An 18,838-nucleotide genomic window follows, 5' to 3' on the forward strand; every position below is an offset into this window, starting at 1 on the left:
GCAACTAATTGAGTACGTATATGAAAGTAAGAAATCTGGTTAAAAATATATATAAATATTAATACTTTTTTAAAATTTATTTGTCTACTTCGATCTGAAATCAGCGAAGCGAAGTTTCACTGATTCTACGAATTATCCGCGCGATTCGTAAGTACTTTCGTTTTCAAAGTGAGAAGCGATACACGCGGAGACGCGATATAAAGCAAGTGTTAATGTACGGGAGCATTGAAACTTTACTCCTGCATTAGATGCCTGTTTAGAAACTTTCGTTTGCATGCCTTCGGACTAACTCGAGTTAGGAGCAAGTTCTGGGTTTATTGGTAATGCAAGAGGCAACTTACCACTGTCTTTAGCAACGATCGTGAAACTATAGTTTGCTTTCGCTTCCCTGTCCAGCGTGCGGTCATCGATTCCTTCGAAGTACACTACACCCGTTGTCGGGTGGATCCTGAACAGCTCGCTACCCTCTCCGTGGAGGCTGAACGCAAAGTTTTGATTGACGCCTTCGTCTTTGTCGGTGGCTGCGATGGGTATCGATAAGTTTACTTTCGTTCCGGCTGGACTGTTCTCCAGAATTCGACCATCGTACTGCGGCATCGTGAACACCGGCGCGTGATCGTTCTCGTCGATCACGATCACGCTTACCTAAAACGAAAATCATTGCTTCTAGAAAAGATGTAATTAAAGAGAAAATAATAATAATATATTGATCACAAAACTTCCAAATCATTTTTATCGCACAGTGCAAATATTTAGAATTCTCAACAGTCATTTTTATTATGAAAATTATAGAATATATATATGTAAATTATTATTGTTAAATTTCGAAATCTTGGTGAAGATGCGTTGTAAGTAATAATAGTAATGATTTATTAAACAGCTAATCCTGATTCCAAGGGAGGAAATGAAAATATATTTCGGAAATAAGGGTGTGGAACGTTAGTCCTTGGAAATGATTTCAATTCATATTTTAGCAATACTCTGCACCTGTGCTACGTATCGAGTCAGCTGGGCATAAATGTTAATAATTGTATAAATACAAAAGAGGTCGCGTAAACGAAGTGAATATCTCGCGTGGCGTTAAAACTCTCGACGGTGTCGGGATAAAATCCATATTTATACGTACTACAATGGATCCTTGAACGAAGCATAGAAACGCGGCCTTCGCGCGAATTTTTAAATTAAAAATTTTTGAACATCATTCGCATATCCTTGAAACTTCTATTAACTCCCGTGACCGAATATTCTAAAAGCTGAAGCCGCAAACATATTGCGGTTTAAGGAGGACATTCTGTACACCTGTCGACGAGTAGAGGAAAATCGATGGGTTTAAAGTATCGCCAGGTATGGAGGAAAATTATATTTTCTTAGTAACCGCCTTCTAATACTCTTCCTGTGCTATGCGCAGTTCAGACTATTTTACATCCCCTTTCCTATTATTTTTATTGAAAAAAACTTCTACATTAACTGAACGTTAAAGACAATTTTTGGTATGTCACGTAGCACCCCCTGTTCCTAAAAGAAATTTGGTAAAAACTCTGAATACAAAGAAGCTAAAATAAATAAAACATAAAGACTACAAAATTCCCTTTCGATGTTTCACTTCCAAGAAAGATATCTTTAAAAGTTCACTAAAAGCGCACCTCTAAATAGCACACCTATCGCACGACTTCTCGAAGTCACTTCCCTGCAAAACAATCGCAAATGCAATTTAGTCACCTTTACTTCAGCCTCTGAAATCATTTCTCAAAGTTTCCTCTGGAATAACAATTCGAAAATACCCTTCGAAACGATCCACCGTTCTCTTCATCCCCTGAATACCTCTCCTCGAGTAGTCGTTTCGACCGTCCACCCGCCGTACCCCAGCCATCGGCGGAAGTTCACGCGTAAATTAATTACCAACCAGTCGGGAACTTACTTGGAAGACACCGACGCCGCGCTGGCTCTCCGCAATCACGGTGATGCTGTAGTTCTGCCTCGCCTCGCGGTCGAGACCCCGCGGCGCGTACAGGGCGCCGTCCTCCGTGATCGAGATGTCGGGCACATCCTGCTGATTGACGATAAAAAACCGAGTGCCAGCGGTGGACGCGCCTGTGCTGTTCTGGGGGAGCACTTGGCCGATGTAGGCGCCAGGCACGTTCTCCTTCGCGTGGAACACCAACGGGGCGGTGGTCGTTCCCCTGCGATCAACGGACGTCGACTTTTCGTTAAGCGAGCAACGCTGGACGCGAATGACGTTTGACCTTTACACGGCGAGCAGGCCGCGGGGTGCTGCGCGAGATCGATCCTCAAATCGATTAGGAAACGACGACGATCCGCGCGATCAGTTCGCTCGACGGCCACGACGGGGGGCGAGTTTTACGACGGCGATTCTCAAGTCGCGAAAGAGGAAATGGATGGCGTCGAGGATGAGCGCGGGTAATGTAGAGCCAGGAGGAAGTTTAGCTCCGCGTCGCCCCTGGATGGGAACAGCGGGAAGTTTCCGCGATGATGTTTGTCACTCCGGAGAGGTTTTCCTCTGCGTTTTAACAAATGTTATGGCTCGAGCAGTGTCTTTTTATGTTCTATTGGTTCTCTGACGGAATTTGAGGATAGGAATGTTGGAGATCCTGTTATCCGTGAAGCGATGGGATCTAACTTCATTTACAAATTGCTACGAATTTTATGTGCCGGCTCGTGAGGATGTATTAAATTCTATCGCGTCTCTGGTCATGGCTCGAGAGTCGTAAATGGAAATAGAACGTAGCATGGACGTGGGCATACTTTGTTCGCGGATTCTGATCGAACGTACAGGTTTCAAAGTGGGACAATATGCGCAGGTATTCCGTGAAGATTTGGACTTCGACATAATATCTTGCCAGCGAACACTTATAGACTCATAAACGTCTTAAATTACTCGAACAGTTACCCGGATCTGCCACGTACACCATCGCAGTCTTCCATGACGAAAAATTGCAAAGTAGGTCTCACACCTAACTATTACTGTTACAGTAATTTATGTAGCACCAGAATTAATTAATATACCGAAATAATAATATCGTGTATTTTGTACTAAACTTCACTTGCCTAGTAAAGATCCCACGATCGTGATTGGGACCAACCACGTGGATGGACACGTTAGTGATCAGCGTCAACTCCCGCTCGTCAGTAACGACTGCCTCGAAGTCATAGGTCGACCTGCGGAACCGCTCGATCTCGTCAACCACCGTAATCGTACCCGAACGCTCCTCCACAGCGAACGGAACTGAAATTCCATCGCATATGTATGCAACATCTGTCGTGTATTAGATTTAAATGAACAGGCCTCTCCCGATGGCACAGAGATTAGGATTGCCAGCCTAGGAAACGCTTGGTGGGTCGTTAAGCTACCGCAAGGTTGAACGTTATACGTTTCCACCCAGCGTGATGGAAATTTTATACCAATTTTGGGTGTTCTCGTGGTAAGTATTTTGGAAATATTGTATAATTTTTCGAGGGAATATCGAATTGAAATGGGATATTGAGTAGAGGACATTAAAAATCGCTGAGTGTTCTACGAAATAGTTAACTCTTTCCTACTACTTTACCATCCCTTAAAACGGGTATCGATGTCTATAATTCGTATGTCTGAGGTGGAATACGAAGTAGTTCCACTACAGTGTTCTCATTTGCAGAAGTAGTACGTTGTTGTACCTGTTGATTAACTAATTACTCTCGAGTACGTACCTCCCTCCTCGTAGCTGTGCAAAAGATCGTAGATCAGGTCGTTGGTCTTCACGGCGTCGTTCAAGCGGATTTGGCCGACGCTGGTGCCGACTGGCACGTTGGCACCGACCCAAAATTCGTAAGGAGCCCCTACGAAGTCTGGCTCGAGCGAGCCTGCAACGAGAAAGGCGCGAATAAAATGGATTCGCTTCCTTCTATAACTCGCGCCGTGAAAGAATTACGAGCGATCGAAGGGGCGCCTATTTACTCGCGAACGTAGTCAACGCCAATCATTTCAATCTCACGATAAAAATTCGTTCTATCGTTCCTTTTGATCCTCGGAACGTTCGACCAGCATTTCAAGTGCACAGAAAGACAAAAGCAATGGAATATAATATTTCCAGCCAGTCTGAAGAACTGCTGATCAAATACCCAAATACTCTTCTTCCAATGAACAAATCGATCTCACTTAAATACGTTCTCCAATATTTCTCACCGAAAAACCAACAAAAACCGCTCTAAATAAAGTGCAATAACCACTCACCGTCAGATCTGAAGACATCCACAGTAACCACAGCCAAAGAAACCCTCCTCTCGCTCGGATTCGCCGGTTGATCCGCAGCCTCCACGAAGATCGCGTGCCTCCCTTCTAAAATCGGGGTCTCAGCGATCGTAATGATGCCTGTGACCTCGTCCACCATAAACGGAGGTGTACGAGTCGACGAATTCCCTGGGTTCTGCAGGCTGTACTTGACCATTCCATTGGGGCCCAAATCGTTATCAAACGCGTGCACCTGTCCAAGCACGGTGCCCACCTTGTAGTCAGTCCTTGCTACCAACTCATATAAATTCCCTGGTAGGAAAATGGGATTATTGTCGTTCGCATCGAGCAGAGTCACTTCGACGTCCACGTAGGAGCCATCGTTGGCGTCCGAGGAACCGTCGCGTGCAACCACGCTGGGTTTTCTCTCGATGGCGTACACCCTCATCCGCAGATAGTCCTTCTTCTCGCGGTCCAAGACCGACTGGTTCTTCACTGTCAACCAACCGGACTTGGGGTCCACGGAAAAGGCCCCGGATCGATCGCGAAGTTCGTAATCGAACTGGCCGTTCTCGCCTTGGTCCTTGTCACGCGCCAGCACCTGCAACACGCTGAACCCGTTGGGCAGGTTCTCCACGATACTGATGTTGTACAGGTCCACCTCGAACTCGGGCAGGTTGTCGTTCAGGTCTAGCACCTCGACTTCGACGCGAGCTGCAGCTGTTTTCAGCGGGTTGTCCACTTGGGAGGCGTGGATTTGCAGCGTGAACGTGTTCGAGGGCAGATTTCGCTCGGCGTCCAAGTCGATCGGACGTTTCAGGAAGAGGGTGCCGTTGATGGGGTCCATGTGAAAGAAGCCTCGCTCGTTGCCGGATATTATGTCGTAGCGGACGGGCACGTTGATGTCGCGGTCCGAGTCGACTGCTTGGATCGGCGTGGAAAAATTGATTTGGGTGAAGATTGGGTATTCCTGTAAAATTGGAGTTGCTTATTTAATGTAAAATTGCAGTGCTTGGAGTAGTTAAAGTTCAAGTGTATCGAGATAAATATTTTCTATAAAACCTTCTTGCTGGACTGGCTTTTATTGGATATTTAAAAAGTCTTGAAGCTCAAGGTTTGTACTTTTCTTTTCAATTAAGTTACTGTAACGATCTGAAAGTTGGGTTCAGAGATATTCTTTCATAAAGTAGCTTATTTCCCGTTGTTTCATTACTGAATAAAGAAACAGATGTAGCTGATGAAGAGTCCTTGTTAAATACTGTTAAACAACCCCCTCATAATCTCTGCAAACCCTTTAATTCAATCTAAATATAAAATCTCAGAAGTACAAAAGTCCTGAACTCATCAAGCCAGATTACCTCGTGCAACAATATCTCGAATTCTTACAAATCTAGAAGCCAGCAGGATCAAATATACTGTTCTATCCCATAAATTCTATCGTTCCCCATCGTTTCTATCTTCATTCTAATTACACGTGCCATCAGACGCGCGTTAATCAGATAAACCCGCCGCGAGAAATCATCATTTAAGTCCACGATCGCGCCACAGGGGACGATCATACTCGACCGTTCAATTCTAATGACGCGTCGGTGCAATTCATATCACAAATAGCGGATAAATCGCAGAGAAAAGTGAACTCGGCGATTTCGTAGCAACGGAATCGCGGATTCGACCGCGACGGCCGCTGGTCGTCGCGGTGCCTCGATGTCGTGCCTTGTAAATCACGTCGTCGCGGCTCGAGGGCAACGTGTGCATCGCTCGAAAGTCGTGCTGCTCGCGATACATATCGCGGTGCGCATTGCCGCACGGTCGTGTTTTCTATCGGGACGAAATTTATGCCTCAAGGTTCCCGCCGGCAGGAAAGTATTAACCCCTGACATTCCGTCGGCGTGGCGCAGCCTAGATTACGAGCGTCGCGTGTAACGGAAAACGGCCACGCGTCGGGACGCGCGTTGTCGTCGAAGAGGCGCGCGTGGTATCGAGAGCAAAGGAGTAAGGGTATCGAGGCTTTCCAAGTGAATTGCCATCGCGTCGAGAATCTGTTCGAAGGGGAAACCGATCTCCAAGGTACCATGAACGAGTCGCGCGGGGAATTCCGATGTAATCGCGCCTACAGCAAGGGGTTGGTTCGCGTCCTTTGCGCGAGGGGTTAGAAACGATCGTTTCGTGGTCGAGAATAGCAATTTCAAACGAGTTAGCGTTTCCACAGCGTAACAATTTTGGTTAACGCTAATCTGTTCTTGATTCTAATTTCGTTTTTAAATACTAATATCATAAAGCACCCTTAACATGCGTAGATGTCTGACGGCACTTTTTTCCAAAGCTCTTGCATCTCTTGCAAAATACCATCCCACTTAGCTTCTCGATTCACAGTAACCCCTCAAATTCCAACATAGAATAACACTTTCAACACATGTAAACTAGAATTTAAATACAACGGGCCCCGAGTTACGTTCACACAGTGACATTTAACAACAATTCCAACGCCAGCCTGAACGTACGAAACGAACCCATCATTAGACGCATACATCTCCGTGTAACACCACGACGGTTCTTCGTTCTTGCGCGCGAACCAATCGGACAAGAAACGGACAAGCGTTTCGACACGCGTAGGCGTCAGAAAAATCGCGCGGCGAAGGGTTAAATGCGAGCTCGACGCTGAGAGCGGCGTCGATCGAATTCCCGTCGACGAGAGGAACGCTCGACGTCCTGGAAAAAGCGAACGTCCTGGAAGGTCTACACGCGACCGGAGGAAGCGACTCGCCTCGATGGCCGCGTAGAAAGTTCGCTCGTTCCGTAACGCGCGACTCTGCCATCGGCGATCATCTGGCGTCACGCATTGACGCGGTCATTGCCGGCGGATACGCGCATCTGTCTAACGTAACTGGAGAACGCGTGTCCGTTTCGCGGTTGCGTAACCGATTAATCCCAGCCGCTTCTCAATTATGACCAGTCTTGTACGCGCGCATGCCGTGATATTTTCTATCGTGAAATTATTGCGCCGTGCAACCGATTGCGCCATCCCAATGCGATCGATCGATGTACCGTCGACGGGTTTTTTCCTCTTTAAACGTTTCGCGAGTTTTCGATCGACTGCTCGGTTGTTGTGCAAAAGTGTGGCATCGAATCAGCCTGCAAAGTGTAATGATAGAGGTTATTGCATGCGAGAGTTTCACTGGCCACTGATATCGATTGTAATACGCTCTGTGGTTTCCTTGCGTTCTATGGTGGAAGTTTAGTATAGATATTGTTGCAGCTTCGGTGATTTGTATTCCGCCGTGTATGGTTGCTTAATCGAGATGTGCAAAGGGAAGGGAATAAAGATTGTAGGATGTGGTAAGAGGAGTAAGTGGATCTTAAGTTGTTTTACTTTGATTCTATGATCAATGGTTAATGGCACGCACCTTGATACAAGTGTACACTAGCTAATTATTATTGTATCGATAAATGTATATGTCAAGTCTCGCTCTCAGTCGTGACCATGTTAACGTTCAATGACATATGCAAAGTATAAATCAATTTATGAATGGATTTTACAAGTGATGCGAGGTGTCTGTTACTCGAGAAAAGATTGATTCACGCGTAATTAGAGAGCGGTTCTTGGTATCTATTACGGCGATGACAGTTAGATTGCCAACATTTCATATGTGATTGTAAAATTTGTTCTTCTAACGCAACGTTACGCAACATTATTTCTTTACGTGGAAATAAAACGATGCGGCTATCTTCATCGACTTAATTGATAGCGTAATATGATGTGTCTATAAATGATTCGAATTCAAATCTCTATTTTCAACTACCGAACAGCCGTAACTTTCACTTATTGCTACTACGTTGCATTAACTCTAAAACAGAACTGTTTTTATGCCTACGTTTATTACCCCGCAGCAACATTGTACGATGCAAATGTTAGTAATTCAGAGTTACGTAAGTATATGTCAAAGGTATTTCCACAATGTGTCATTCTTGAAACACGACCCGTTATTACATGAACAAAGTATTACAATTCCTACGTAACGAACATTTAAATGTACAGTAGAATTTTTTTTAACCCCTTCACTTGTAAAAGCAAACTACTTGCACCGAAATGAAGAATATTCCATAATCATGGAAGCATCGATTAATTAAAATTAGACACTCTGTACAATAATGCTCATAAAATTCTCATTCCCAACAAAATTCTCCACTATTCGACGCTTAACCAGTTAAGTGCGTTCCACGTGTATACTCGTGTAAAATAAAAAATTACCATTCACTATAAAAACTCGAAATCTCAATAAAATGTAATAAGAATACTATTTGGTGGTATGTTCCCTTTATATACATAGCTTGAAATTTTGTAAACTATTTTCTTATTTTTCTTGTTTACTCTTGCTATCTTCAATTTTCCTTGTTTATGTATTTTATTATTTTTTGACAGTTTTCAAGCTTTCAGTAAGAATAACATATTTAGAAACGAATTGTTAGTTTTTTTGGCGAATAGAAATGTAATCCTTCCTCGTTTCTCGTAAAATGTATAATAGTACCATTTTCCCTGCGTTCGACGTGTATACGCGTCGTTGCTTGTTTTTAATCCCGCACCCTGTGCTGATTTTTTGAAACTAAATTCCACAGTTAACTGGTTAATGACAAACGCAAAAAATATAAATCAAAATACAGAATATACTCACAGGCATAGGATAGAACTCGTAAATCTTCGCTCTGTAAACGTCCCTGGTGAACTTGGGATCGAGATCGTCGTTGTCCACCACCGTAACCCTGACGGTGGTGTTGGTGCTTCTGGCTGGCATACCACGGTCCTGAAACAGGGGGCGAACGGTGTAGAACGAGCAATCAGAAACCGGCAATCATGATCGCGGCATAGACGCCTTTCGCCCGCGACAACTTTCACCGGTAGGCAAAGCGCGTGCTTTTCTACGAAAGGGATAGTAGGCATTCACCTCGTGCGATACCGCGTCGCGTACTCACCGTGGCTGCGATGACCAGCGTGAACTCGCGATCCCCGTTGTCGTAGTCCACCGGTTTACGGAGTATGAGAGCGGTTCTGTGGCCGGATTCGAGGGAAAATTTGCCTTGCTCGTTGCCTTTCACTATCGCGTAGTGCACGTCGCTATTTGGTGTGTTAGGCTTGTCCCCGTCGATCGCGTGGATCCCGCGGAATATCGTCACACCTGAGATCGAACGGTTGTAAGCGATTTTCCCTCACTCAGTTACTCGAACAAGCACGAGATAAGTATTATCATTCTCATGAATTTTCATCGTCCAATTTACTAGTAATACTAATATTGTTACTAATAATTCTACGCGTTGCAACTTAATAAAAAATACCACCCCTTCCTCTTTCTCTTTATGACGATCTAACGTAAAAACGTCCACGTGGTGCAACGAAGTTATATAATTTTTACTTGGAGCTGATCTTCCTCGAAAATTGAATATCCGAGGAAATGCTGTTGGTACAGCGTCCCGGAAGTAACGGACTCAACCGCGGCTGAACTTAAGGCTAGTTCGTATGCGGTATATCTCACCAACTGGAGTAAGCTCGTCCACGGTTACGTGATAAGGCGCATCGACAAATTGCGGAGCATGATCGTTTATGTCCTCCACGTAGACCGTCACTGACAGGTGCGACGTCACCTACAAGCATAAACGTAGCACTATCACTGTTATGTGCCGTGCACAGCCTCGAAACCGCTGTATCTCCGAGGAACATCTAGTATTACAGGACAACCGCTTCTGGTACTCACACCACACGCTCAATTGCTGCTATGGATAATGCTCTACAAATTACCTGCTTAGAAAGCAGGCAAATCAATCAAAATCGACATGAATTAATTGTATCCGGTACTGAGATGGAAAAAATGAAAAGAAAAATCCATGATACGAGTGGAGTAAAAAATGTCGAGAATTAAGAAGTCAAGTGAAGAATAATGCGCGTACGAAGGCAAGAACGATCGAATAAAACATGGAACAAAGTGGTTCCGGAAGAGAAATAGAAAATCTGCAATTTTCAGCATCTTTCATGACATATAGCTTCTCGCGAGGTTATAGTCTTATGCAACGTCCCCTCAAATACGTTATGTCAAGGTAACAGGAAATTCGAGATTTGTTCCGTCGGTTGTGAGTCCCACATTGGACGTGTAATGAATAGTTTGCCAATGACTCGAAATTTATCATTAAATCAATCTTCGAGATATCCCATACGCCATTTCAATATACTTTCTCCGCGCGTCGGACGCCTATCAAATAATTACGTAATTAAATATGTGAATTTATAACTTTTGCACTCATTTTTCATTTATTTTCAATGGCTAGTTCTATTTTAATACCTTCCTAGTCACTTTCGAGTATAAATATCGATAATATCGAATTGATATTCCATCGCGAAATTGCATTAAGTGCACGAAGTTACAACTTGTGCGTATACAAATTGCTTTCTTATGAAGATAAATATTCCGTGCCAAAGGAAAATTAGAAAATAAATTAATTTTTTCTACTGGGTTGAAAAAACTTCATTTTAATGTTGATACTTTTACTTCAAACTGCTTCTACGATAATTCTACGATATACAATAGCAAGTTCTCTCGTATCGATTGCGAGCCGTTGCGTCTGACTACAGACTGTCAGATTCTCCTTCCTGTCTTACATCGCATCCTCCGTAATCTCTATGCCCATACCCATGCATATAGTTCTATTGCTAAAATTTCAATTCTTCCAGAACAGTCAATCTTCTCCTGCGCAGGATGCATAAACAATTTTTGCAAATTTTGTATTATTTATTAGACTACCTACTGCACCCTTAGAAAAGCTACAACAAAAAACAATTTCAACCACTAATCTGCTACACAATCGCAATAAAAATAACAAAGCAGCAAAATTATAAGAAGTATAAAGTATTGAAACACCAGAGGCAATTTTGAATTAACCTTATTACGTATAGAGAAACATGTCAAAGCATTGTCCACAGAAACTTAATTTTAACACCGAGAGATCGTTCCCGCATCCAGCGATACAATTCCCTAAATTCCAGTACACCCTCAGACCCTCTGAGTTAAGGGAAAGTAAAAAGAGGCGGAAAACGAAAACCTCTCGAAAAGCTCGACAGTTGGAACGGAATAGGAACACGATGAGCCGATACGTTCCTCGTAGAAAGATGGTGGAGGAAGCGAGAGACGAGTAACAGGGAGATAGTCAGGGAGTGGATGAAAAATTGTTCACTGCCTCCTCTCAAGGATATCATTCGTGGTATCATTTCAAAGTATCACGTTTGTATAGTCCTGTACCGGGAGGGGGATCGATTTTAATATCCCATCCGCGCCCCGCCGCTCCATTCGTCGCCTTTCTCCGTCCGTTTCGGCCATTCTCTCTCCGATATTTAATATCGCCGGACAGGCGGGCACGCGTAACAGTATTACTTGAAAATTTCACCGAGATTGCATTAACGCATGAAAACGTCCCCGTCTGATCGTCGACGAGGGCGATGGGAGGGTGTGGCGAAGAGAGGAAGAGCCGGTCCAGCGGCCGCGTAACAACGGCCGCGCTCCGCGTGCGTTCCTGCAGTTTTATTGCGTGCTCAGGGCAAAACGACGAGCGCGCGGACTGAAAGCTCGTTTCTGGAACTACCGGATTAATTTCGAGGGAAAACGCCGCGGCCTCTCCGCTGATGAAACGTATGTTTGCATGATAGTTACTGACGGCCAGGCGCAAACTTTCAGCCTTGATTAAAAACTTAATTGGAGACGCTGATAAATCGCGCCGATTTAATTATTAGCGACCGGCTCAGAAGCGGGGAACGGAATCGTTTAGGCGTTTAGTAGGATTATGCATTAAGATTGACACGTTCGATTGTGTTTCCAACGATTTGAAAAAGTATGGGCATTCTCTGCTGTGATTTTATTAGTATTTTATTAGTATTTGTCGAGTCTATGCGATCATTTTGTATCCAATGAGGGATCCTCATTGGTTAAAATAAATTGAAGATATTAAATACAATTTTTATGTGTGATATTCTATTAAGAAATCTGTTAGAGACACGTATATCGATCGTAAGTATCGAATTGGCTGGCAAATATCTACTTGTATTTGTGTCCATAAAACGTGAGAGTATTAATGGTGTCATTATCCGCTTCCTATTATTATCATCTTCTTTAATGTCGTTCTGTTCTATTACTCTCGATATTAGCGCAAATAGAAACCTCTCGATTCGAGACTAAATAATTATACTGCGGCTAACAGATCTTTAAAAATGAACACTCATATCCAAAAATATTATTCTGCACATCATCGACTTATTTTTATAAAAATATTATTTTTAAAAAAATTAAAAAATCACCTTCCAACACTGTACTATAAACAGATGCGATCTAACAACAAGGAGAAATAAAAATGATCGAAAGGGTTTCAGTTGTCTGAACACGCACGAGACGAATGGCATCGCGACACGCACGTAGAAGCAATTAAATCTCGCGGCCGGTTAACGATCGTAATCAGTATCGTAACGGTTTCTCTGATCCGCGGCATTCCAGCGAAATAGTTGCATAAACGCTTATTAGCACGTGACAGAGCGACAAAACCGGAGACAGGTTGTCGAGCGTCGTATCGAGACCGGTGTTTGCACGCTCCACTTCCTCTTGCGTGCCCACACGCATTAGGAAAAAGGAATTGGATTTTTGGGGAAAAGTGGAATGCGTTTTGCAGCTTATCAAATCATAAAAATCAAAATTTTGTATTGGATTTGTGGGGAAAAATGGATTGCGTTTTGCAGCTTAACAAATAATAAAAATCAAAATTTTGTATCACAGCCTGAGAAACAGAAGTGTTATATCATACAATAATCGTTGACATTTATACGAATCGCTCGACGACTTCATCAGGGTCCATTAGACCCGTAACGGAAAGTTCTGTTCGATTTTAAGTAAAAGTAAAATTGATTACCAAAGACGTTTATCATTGTATGACTCAGCAATATAATTTCTGCAGTTGTCATCCCACTGCTGGTTTTTCTGCACGGCTTCCACGAAATTGTTCGCCTCTTGTTGTAATAAATTCTTTCGGTGCCCTAATGACCACTTAATCACTTTTAAAGCTTCTTCTGTTCGAGAAGTTTCCAAATGTATCCGAACATCTCTCTTTCTTTTATTTATTAACACACTGCCAAGTTCTTGTTGACATAAATAGCGATGTATCCATAACATTGCATCGATCAAAGTTGACGTAAATTGTTAGAGAACAGGATTTATGATTTCTTTGACTCCGTGCACGAAGTTTTTAAATCCAGCGTCAGAGATCGACGTGGAACCTAACAGAATCGTGCTGCGAGATGAGTTCGTTTTTGTTGACCAAGGTTATAAAGCCGCTATTTTATAGGCCGCATAGAAAGAATGGCATAACTCTTCAGTCATTTTCTAGTTGATAGCTTCACATTTGGTAATTCCGTGCGTGAGAAAGCGGACAGAACTTTCTGGTAGACCTAATAATTATTATTGCGAAAGAAAGATAGCTCGAATGAGGGTGACCGGCTCAAGGAACCGTAAAATGGTAAGAAACGTGTTTTAACAGCGTTATCGGGACTGACGGGAACGGATTAAATCGAATAACTTTCCACAATTTACCAGAGAATCACCGCCATCGGAGTAGTCGCAAACCACGCGGAACTTGAGCAGGTTTCTAGGCATCTCGACGTCCACGAGGTCCTCCAAAGACTGGGACAGCACCAGCGAGATGTGCGTTTTGTTGGTCTCCTTGTACGCGAAGAACCGAGCGTCTTCGTCCTGTAACAGTTTTAGTACTCGATTACGCGACGGCATATGCTCGTTCAACGGTAAACACACCGCTTGGATATAATTATTGTGTTCGTGGTTCATTTAGCGACGCCGTTCAACGGTAACCACGGTGCTGAAGTAAAATTATCTACTCGATTTACATTTATCGTTTCTACCTTTTGCGCATTGTGAAATGCTCGCGAACGATCAAACACTTATAAGTGTAGTTAACAGTAAAAGTTAACGAGTGAAAAATAATTAGATTCAGTGGAAAGAAGATCGCAATGTGGAAACATAAAGAAGATTATTATATATTTTTGTTTTGCAAATTTGACCCATTTCTTAAGCCTTAAAAAATTTGAAAAAAATACTGGCGTGTCCTACGATTCCTTCTCTTTAAATTTCACTTTCTAAATTTTCTCGTACTCAAAAATTACGGACAGGATAAATCGGGAGAGGTAACGGTGTATGCCGCGGTGGTTCAGTTAATTGTAAGTAGATTCAGTCAGCCGCGCAGTCCAATAGAGCGACGCGTTTTGTCTGAATCTACTTACTACAACTATCTGCATCGTTGTACGCGTAATCCCCGACTTTGTCGATTTATCCTGGCCACAATTCTCGAGTGAAATTGTACAAACAAATTACATCATTCACGAGCATGAACCTTGTCGCGATTATAATGTCGTTTGGCACAATTAATAGAAGAGAAGCGAGACATCAAAACAGTCCCAACAGCGAAATGCAACTAGAAATGAAATATTTACTTTATCCACCGGCATAATTGAGACATGACTTCTCGGATGAGCCTCCAGTGACAAGACTTCCGTGCCTCTTGACAGGCTTTCCGGTACTCTGACGAACTTCAAGTACTCTCCGATAGGATAAAACTGGCATCCTGCAAAGATGCGTAGAAAACAGTCTGTAAATCAACGATCTTGAAATAAAAATTACTAAAAATCATTTTGAACACTGTGATTTGTAATCACAAATGTATGGCATAATCATTTTCATGGAACAGTGTTAAATAGATAGAATTATAGAATTAAATACTAATTTCTGTCGCGTTACATAATCAGCTGTAAATTACGATGGAAAAGTAACTTAAAAGTTAGATACGAATAAATGTTGTAACTCGGAATCTCATCTGCGACGATGTAACAGCGAAATCCATAAATACACGTTTCCACGACCTACAGTTGAATTCAAGAACCAATCGAATACTTTCTAGCGGCAATTCGCCGTCAGACTTTCCCATTTCCCGCGGCCGACTCCTGCGACTGTTTTACTTTTTCTTCGTTCATCCGTTACAATTTTTTTGCACCGGCGAACCAGATTTTCATATCGGAAATATTACACGCGGGACATAAAAGTGTCGAACCGGCGCCCAATGGGAACACGTATTCGCGTGGCACAGTGTGGAGTCCACTCGTAAGTGAAAGGGCTGTCGACGAAGTTTGCGTGTCGCCATGGTTAATTTGGCTATCGTACATTATCGTGATTAAAGCCCATAAAGCGTAACAGACTGGTTTAACACATTACACTCCGCAGCCTGACATCGTTCTTCTCGTTTTTCAGAACACGGATTAAAGCGAGACTTTCGTTCGCACGAAGCAGTTCCAATCTTTTTGTAATTACTTTAGAACACGATTCTCAAATAAAAGAATTTCGTAGATTAATGTTTGCATAAGATCGCATAAGAAAGTGGAGTAATGAGTTTCACTTTGCATACGATTATGTGTAACAGTCAATTATATAACGCCTCGCTAATAATATAGAAACACGTAACGCATAAAGAGTGCACCGAGAAAGTAATTAATTATAGTTTACTGATTGTTGGAAGATTCATGCATTGGTGAATTTACAATGTTAACGAGCGTACGCATCAGAACAATGAGCACGTCAACAGAAAAATTATTACGATTATGATAATGGATGCGCATCTTGCTATGTAAGTGGTTTCTTGTTAGAGAATTAACAATCACGACAAGTCGCAGTTAATAGCGTTTTATAATTTTTATACATACTTTATCAAACGCGATGGAAGTTTTACTAGCAAAATTGAAATCATGAATTACTTTTATTTAAAACTATAAAAAATTTGAATTGCTTGCACCAGAAAATGTATATAAACAATTCCCCTTGAAGTTTTCTGAAATAGATTCCGGCATTAATATTTATATATTTAAAAAGACTGATATTTCCTCACGTAGGAACTTTCACAACCTAATTTCGCGGAAACAAAACCTGTTCTGAAACCATTTAATTCCACTTTAAAGATACTTTAGTCACTTCTAATTTCTCTTGGAATATATTATGAAGTTCCATCCCACCCACGTTCCCTGAATCAGGGACGGATATGCTGTGAAGCTAACTTTACCTTGCGGTTCTCAACAGCCCTAACTATGATACTAAAAATTTAGCAAATAACAAAACCTCAAAATATCATGAATTTTCCCAATTTAAGTTAACAGTATACTACCCTAAAATCAAAGTAGCGTCCTGAGACTAGTATCAACTAAATATAATTCTATTATTTGCACAAGGAAATTTAGAGATAGATCTCTTGAAGACTCTTCTACTTCGCCATTCATTCACCATTTAATCGCCACGATAAAGGTCACAAGTCGAAGCTAAGGGACGTGACACTTCAAACGCAAGAACAGACCCCATCAGACGAATCAGAAGCGGAACGGAAAAGTCGAATAATTAAATGACCGAGTGATATTTCGTTTTCGAACACTTTCGAGTTTTTCAGGCGGACAGTTCCACTTTTATTATCAACGATTACGAAACACGCCTCCAACACGCGTCACTGGACGCAACACGGGTGCAATTAAGCGGCACGCGTTTCGCCGTGTATGGCGCGTGCGTTTCGTTTGAAATGTCGGAGACTGGTCCGCCAGTTGTTTTCCGTCGTGCGAGAAAAATCGCGTCGCGGTTCGCTAACGCAACTCTTTTTTCTTCGCGAAACGATCGGCCGGCCGAGAGTCGAACGCGAGCCGCTCGACATTTCCACGGGATCGCAGCCGGGGTTCAATGCGCCGTAGCGCCTGCTAACGTAATCAAATTTTTCTCCTCGTCCAGGAAGCGTTCGAAAGGTCGACGGTTATCTACGTGGAAACGCATCCATTGGACGATTCGCGGAGTTTTACGTGAACTGTGGAACTCGTCGTCTTTAGAGAATCAAAGTCTACCAGCGGAAAAGTGGGGGCTATTTTTCATCCAAGATTATTTGAAATTCTTTCTCCAAATTACTCAAAGAGAAATAAACTCATAATAATACTCATTTGCGTCACGCTGGCTAATACTACTTTGCGCTCAAAAACTCCGCTATTGGATGAAACATACAGAAACGACTAAAAATCCTGCAATTTCCTAATATTCAACTTCTCGAGCCCTCAGGAAAAAAAAAAAATTCGCGAACCAGAACATCCAACATTTTCACCCTCCGCATCAGAACATCATAACCTCGAACTCGGAGAGATTAACGTAGCTCTCAAGATCCGGCGGAAAGTTACATCTTGTCTAAAAGCAGCAAGGTATCGCGGTCGGGAAGCCGAAAACCTGGCGAGACAGCCGAGACGAGTGCCTAACGAGGCGCTTGGTACATACGTAGGCACGTATAGCAGACGCGTAACCCGCGAGGAGCTCACGCTGCCCGCAGAAATGTGTTTCACCGCGTGGAAACGGACCGCACCGTACCGCGCTTTCATTCGCGTCGACGTGGTACGCGCGCCGGCTTCATATTTCAAGTGGATCCCCCGACTGAATCCAGTTCGCCGGCAACTCCGACTAATTAGCTCGCTACGTACTGGACGACCGCCGTGAAACATTGTTTCCGACTGCGAAAGGGAGAAGATCGGAGGGACGATACACGCGGAGGAAGTTCGTCGTACCAACGGGGGATCTTATCTCAATTTATTCAGAGCCCACGATCATCGCGTCGAATCTGGCACATCGTCCAGTAGTTTTCGCTGGTCTTCAGATGGGCTCGACGATACTCACTTTTCAGACGCCGTCGCGAGATTACGCCCAAAAATGCATTCAAGAGGCTTATTTCTTGCGTTCTACCGCGTCCCGAATGAAGAATGGGAAATTATTAATACGCTATTTTCTTAAAATTTAACATTCTTGTGGATGGTACGAGTGTATACTGATGACTGAAAAATGTTTTACAAACGGGACCATGTTGCGGATGTATAGTAGAACGTAACAGTAATGCTATAAGGGTGGCTATCATATTTTAAACGTGTACCAAGAAGGATTAATGTTCCGCCATCTGTGTCCCGAGCAGCGAAGGCGTAAAATCTACTGGCGTCTAATTTATTGCTCCTGGAATGGCGGCTGTGTACGATAGAGCTTAACAGATGCTTGGAAGTCACCGAGTTTGCGATTATCAAGGGTCTGCTGCAACGCCATCGGAAAAATAAAGTCGATTACTCGACAGGAAATAGTCATACTGAATTTAATACACGAGCAACCTATTGCTAATAAATGTGAACGAGCGATAAAAATATTTTACCAGGATTTGTTCATTTTTTTACGACAAACACACTGACAGGAAGTTTCAATCAGGATGCTTCGCGAGGAGGGGACGAGATCAACAATTTCTTCGCGGTTTGCTCGCAGTTCGTGAAGCGGAGGCGGAGGAACGTGGGTTGGCGTGGTTTGTACACATTTTCGGGAAAATTGAACGAGGAGGCGCGAACTTGGAGAACGCGTCCTTGACACGTAGGCTACAGATGTTTATTTTCCGGGGAAACTTATGGCGACACTCTCTCCGGAGAGTATTTTAGCCAGAAAAATTGGGATCGATCCATTCGGAATCAGAAGGTGGACTGAGGATCCTTTCTAA

General features: G+C 43.0%; 2 protein-coding genes across 2 annotated transcripts in view; one reads left to right on the top strand and one right to left on the bottom strand.

The window, feature by feature from the left end:
* Positions 1–18,838, top strand: part of Men (NADP-dependent malic enzyme) — a 124,993-nt gene that overhangs the window by 36,352 nt on the left and 69,803 nt on the right. The window lies entirely within an intron of this gene.
* Cad89d (cadherin 89D) overlaps positions 1–18,838 on the bottom strand; it is a 66,528-nt gene that overhangs the window by 9,250 nt on the left and 38,440 nt on the right. The window contains exons 3-12 of the mRNA XM_076902868.1: positions 14,748–14,878; positions 13,834–13,992; positions 9,751–9,859; positions 9,194–9,396; positions 8,896–9,024; positions 4,229–5,195; positions 3,706–3,858; positions 3,067–3,244; positions 1,919–2,180; positions 342–645 (exon numbers count right to left, since the gene is read on the bottom strand). Of these exons, the coding sequence (XP_076758983.1) occupies positions 342–645; positions 1,919–2,180; positions 3,067–3,244; positions 3,706–3,858; positions 4,229–5,195; positions 8,896–9,024; positions 9,194–9,396; positions 9,751–9,859; positions 13,834–13,992; positions 14,748–14,878 (2,595 nt within the window). The remainder of the gene's footprint in view (positions 1–341; positions 646–1,918; positions 2,181–3,066; positions 3,245–3,705; positions 3,859–4,228; positions 5,196–8,895; positions 9,025–9,193; positions 9,397–9,750; positions 9,860–13,833; positions 13,993–14,747; positions 14,879–18,838) is intronic.

The sequence above is a fragment of the Xylocopa sonorina genome, chromosome 10, assembly GCF_050948175.1.
Source record: "Xylocopa sonorina isolate GNS202 chromosome 10, iyXylSono1_principal, whole genome shotgun sequence".
NCBI classification, from domain to species: Eukaryota; Metazoa; Arthropoda; class Insecta; order Hymenoptera; family Apidae; genus Xylocopa; species Xylocopa sonorina.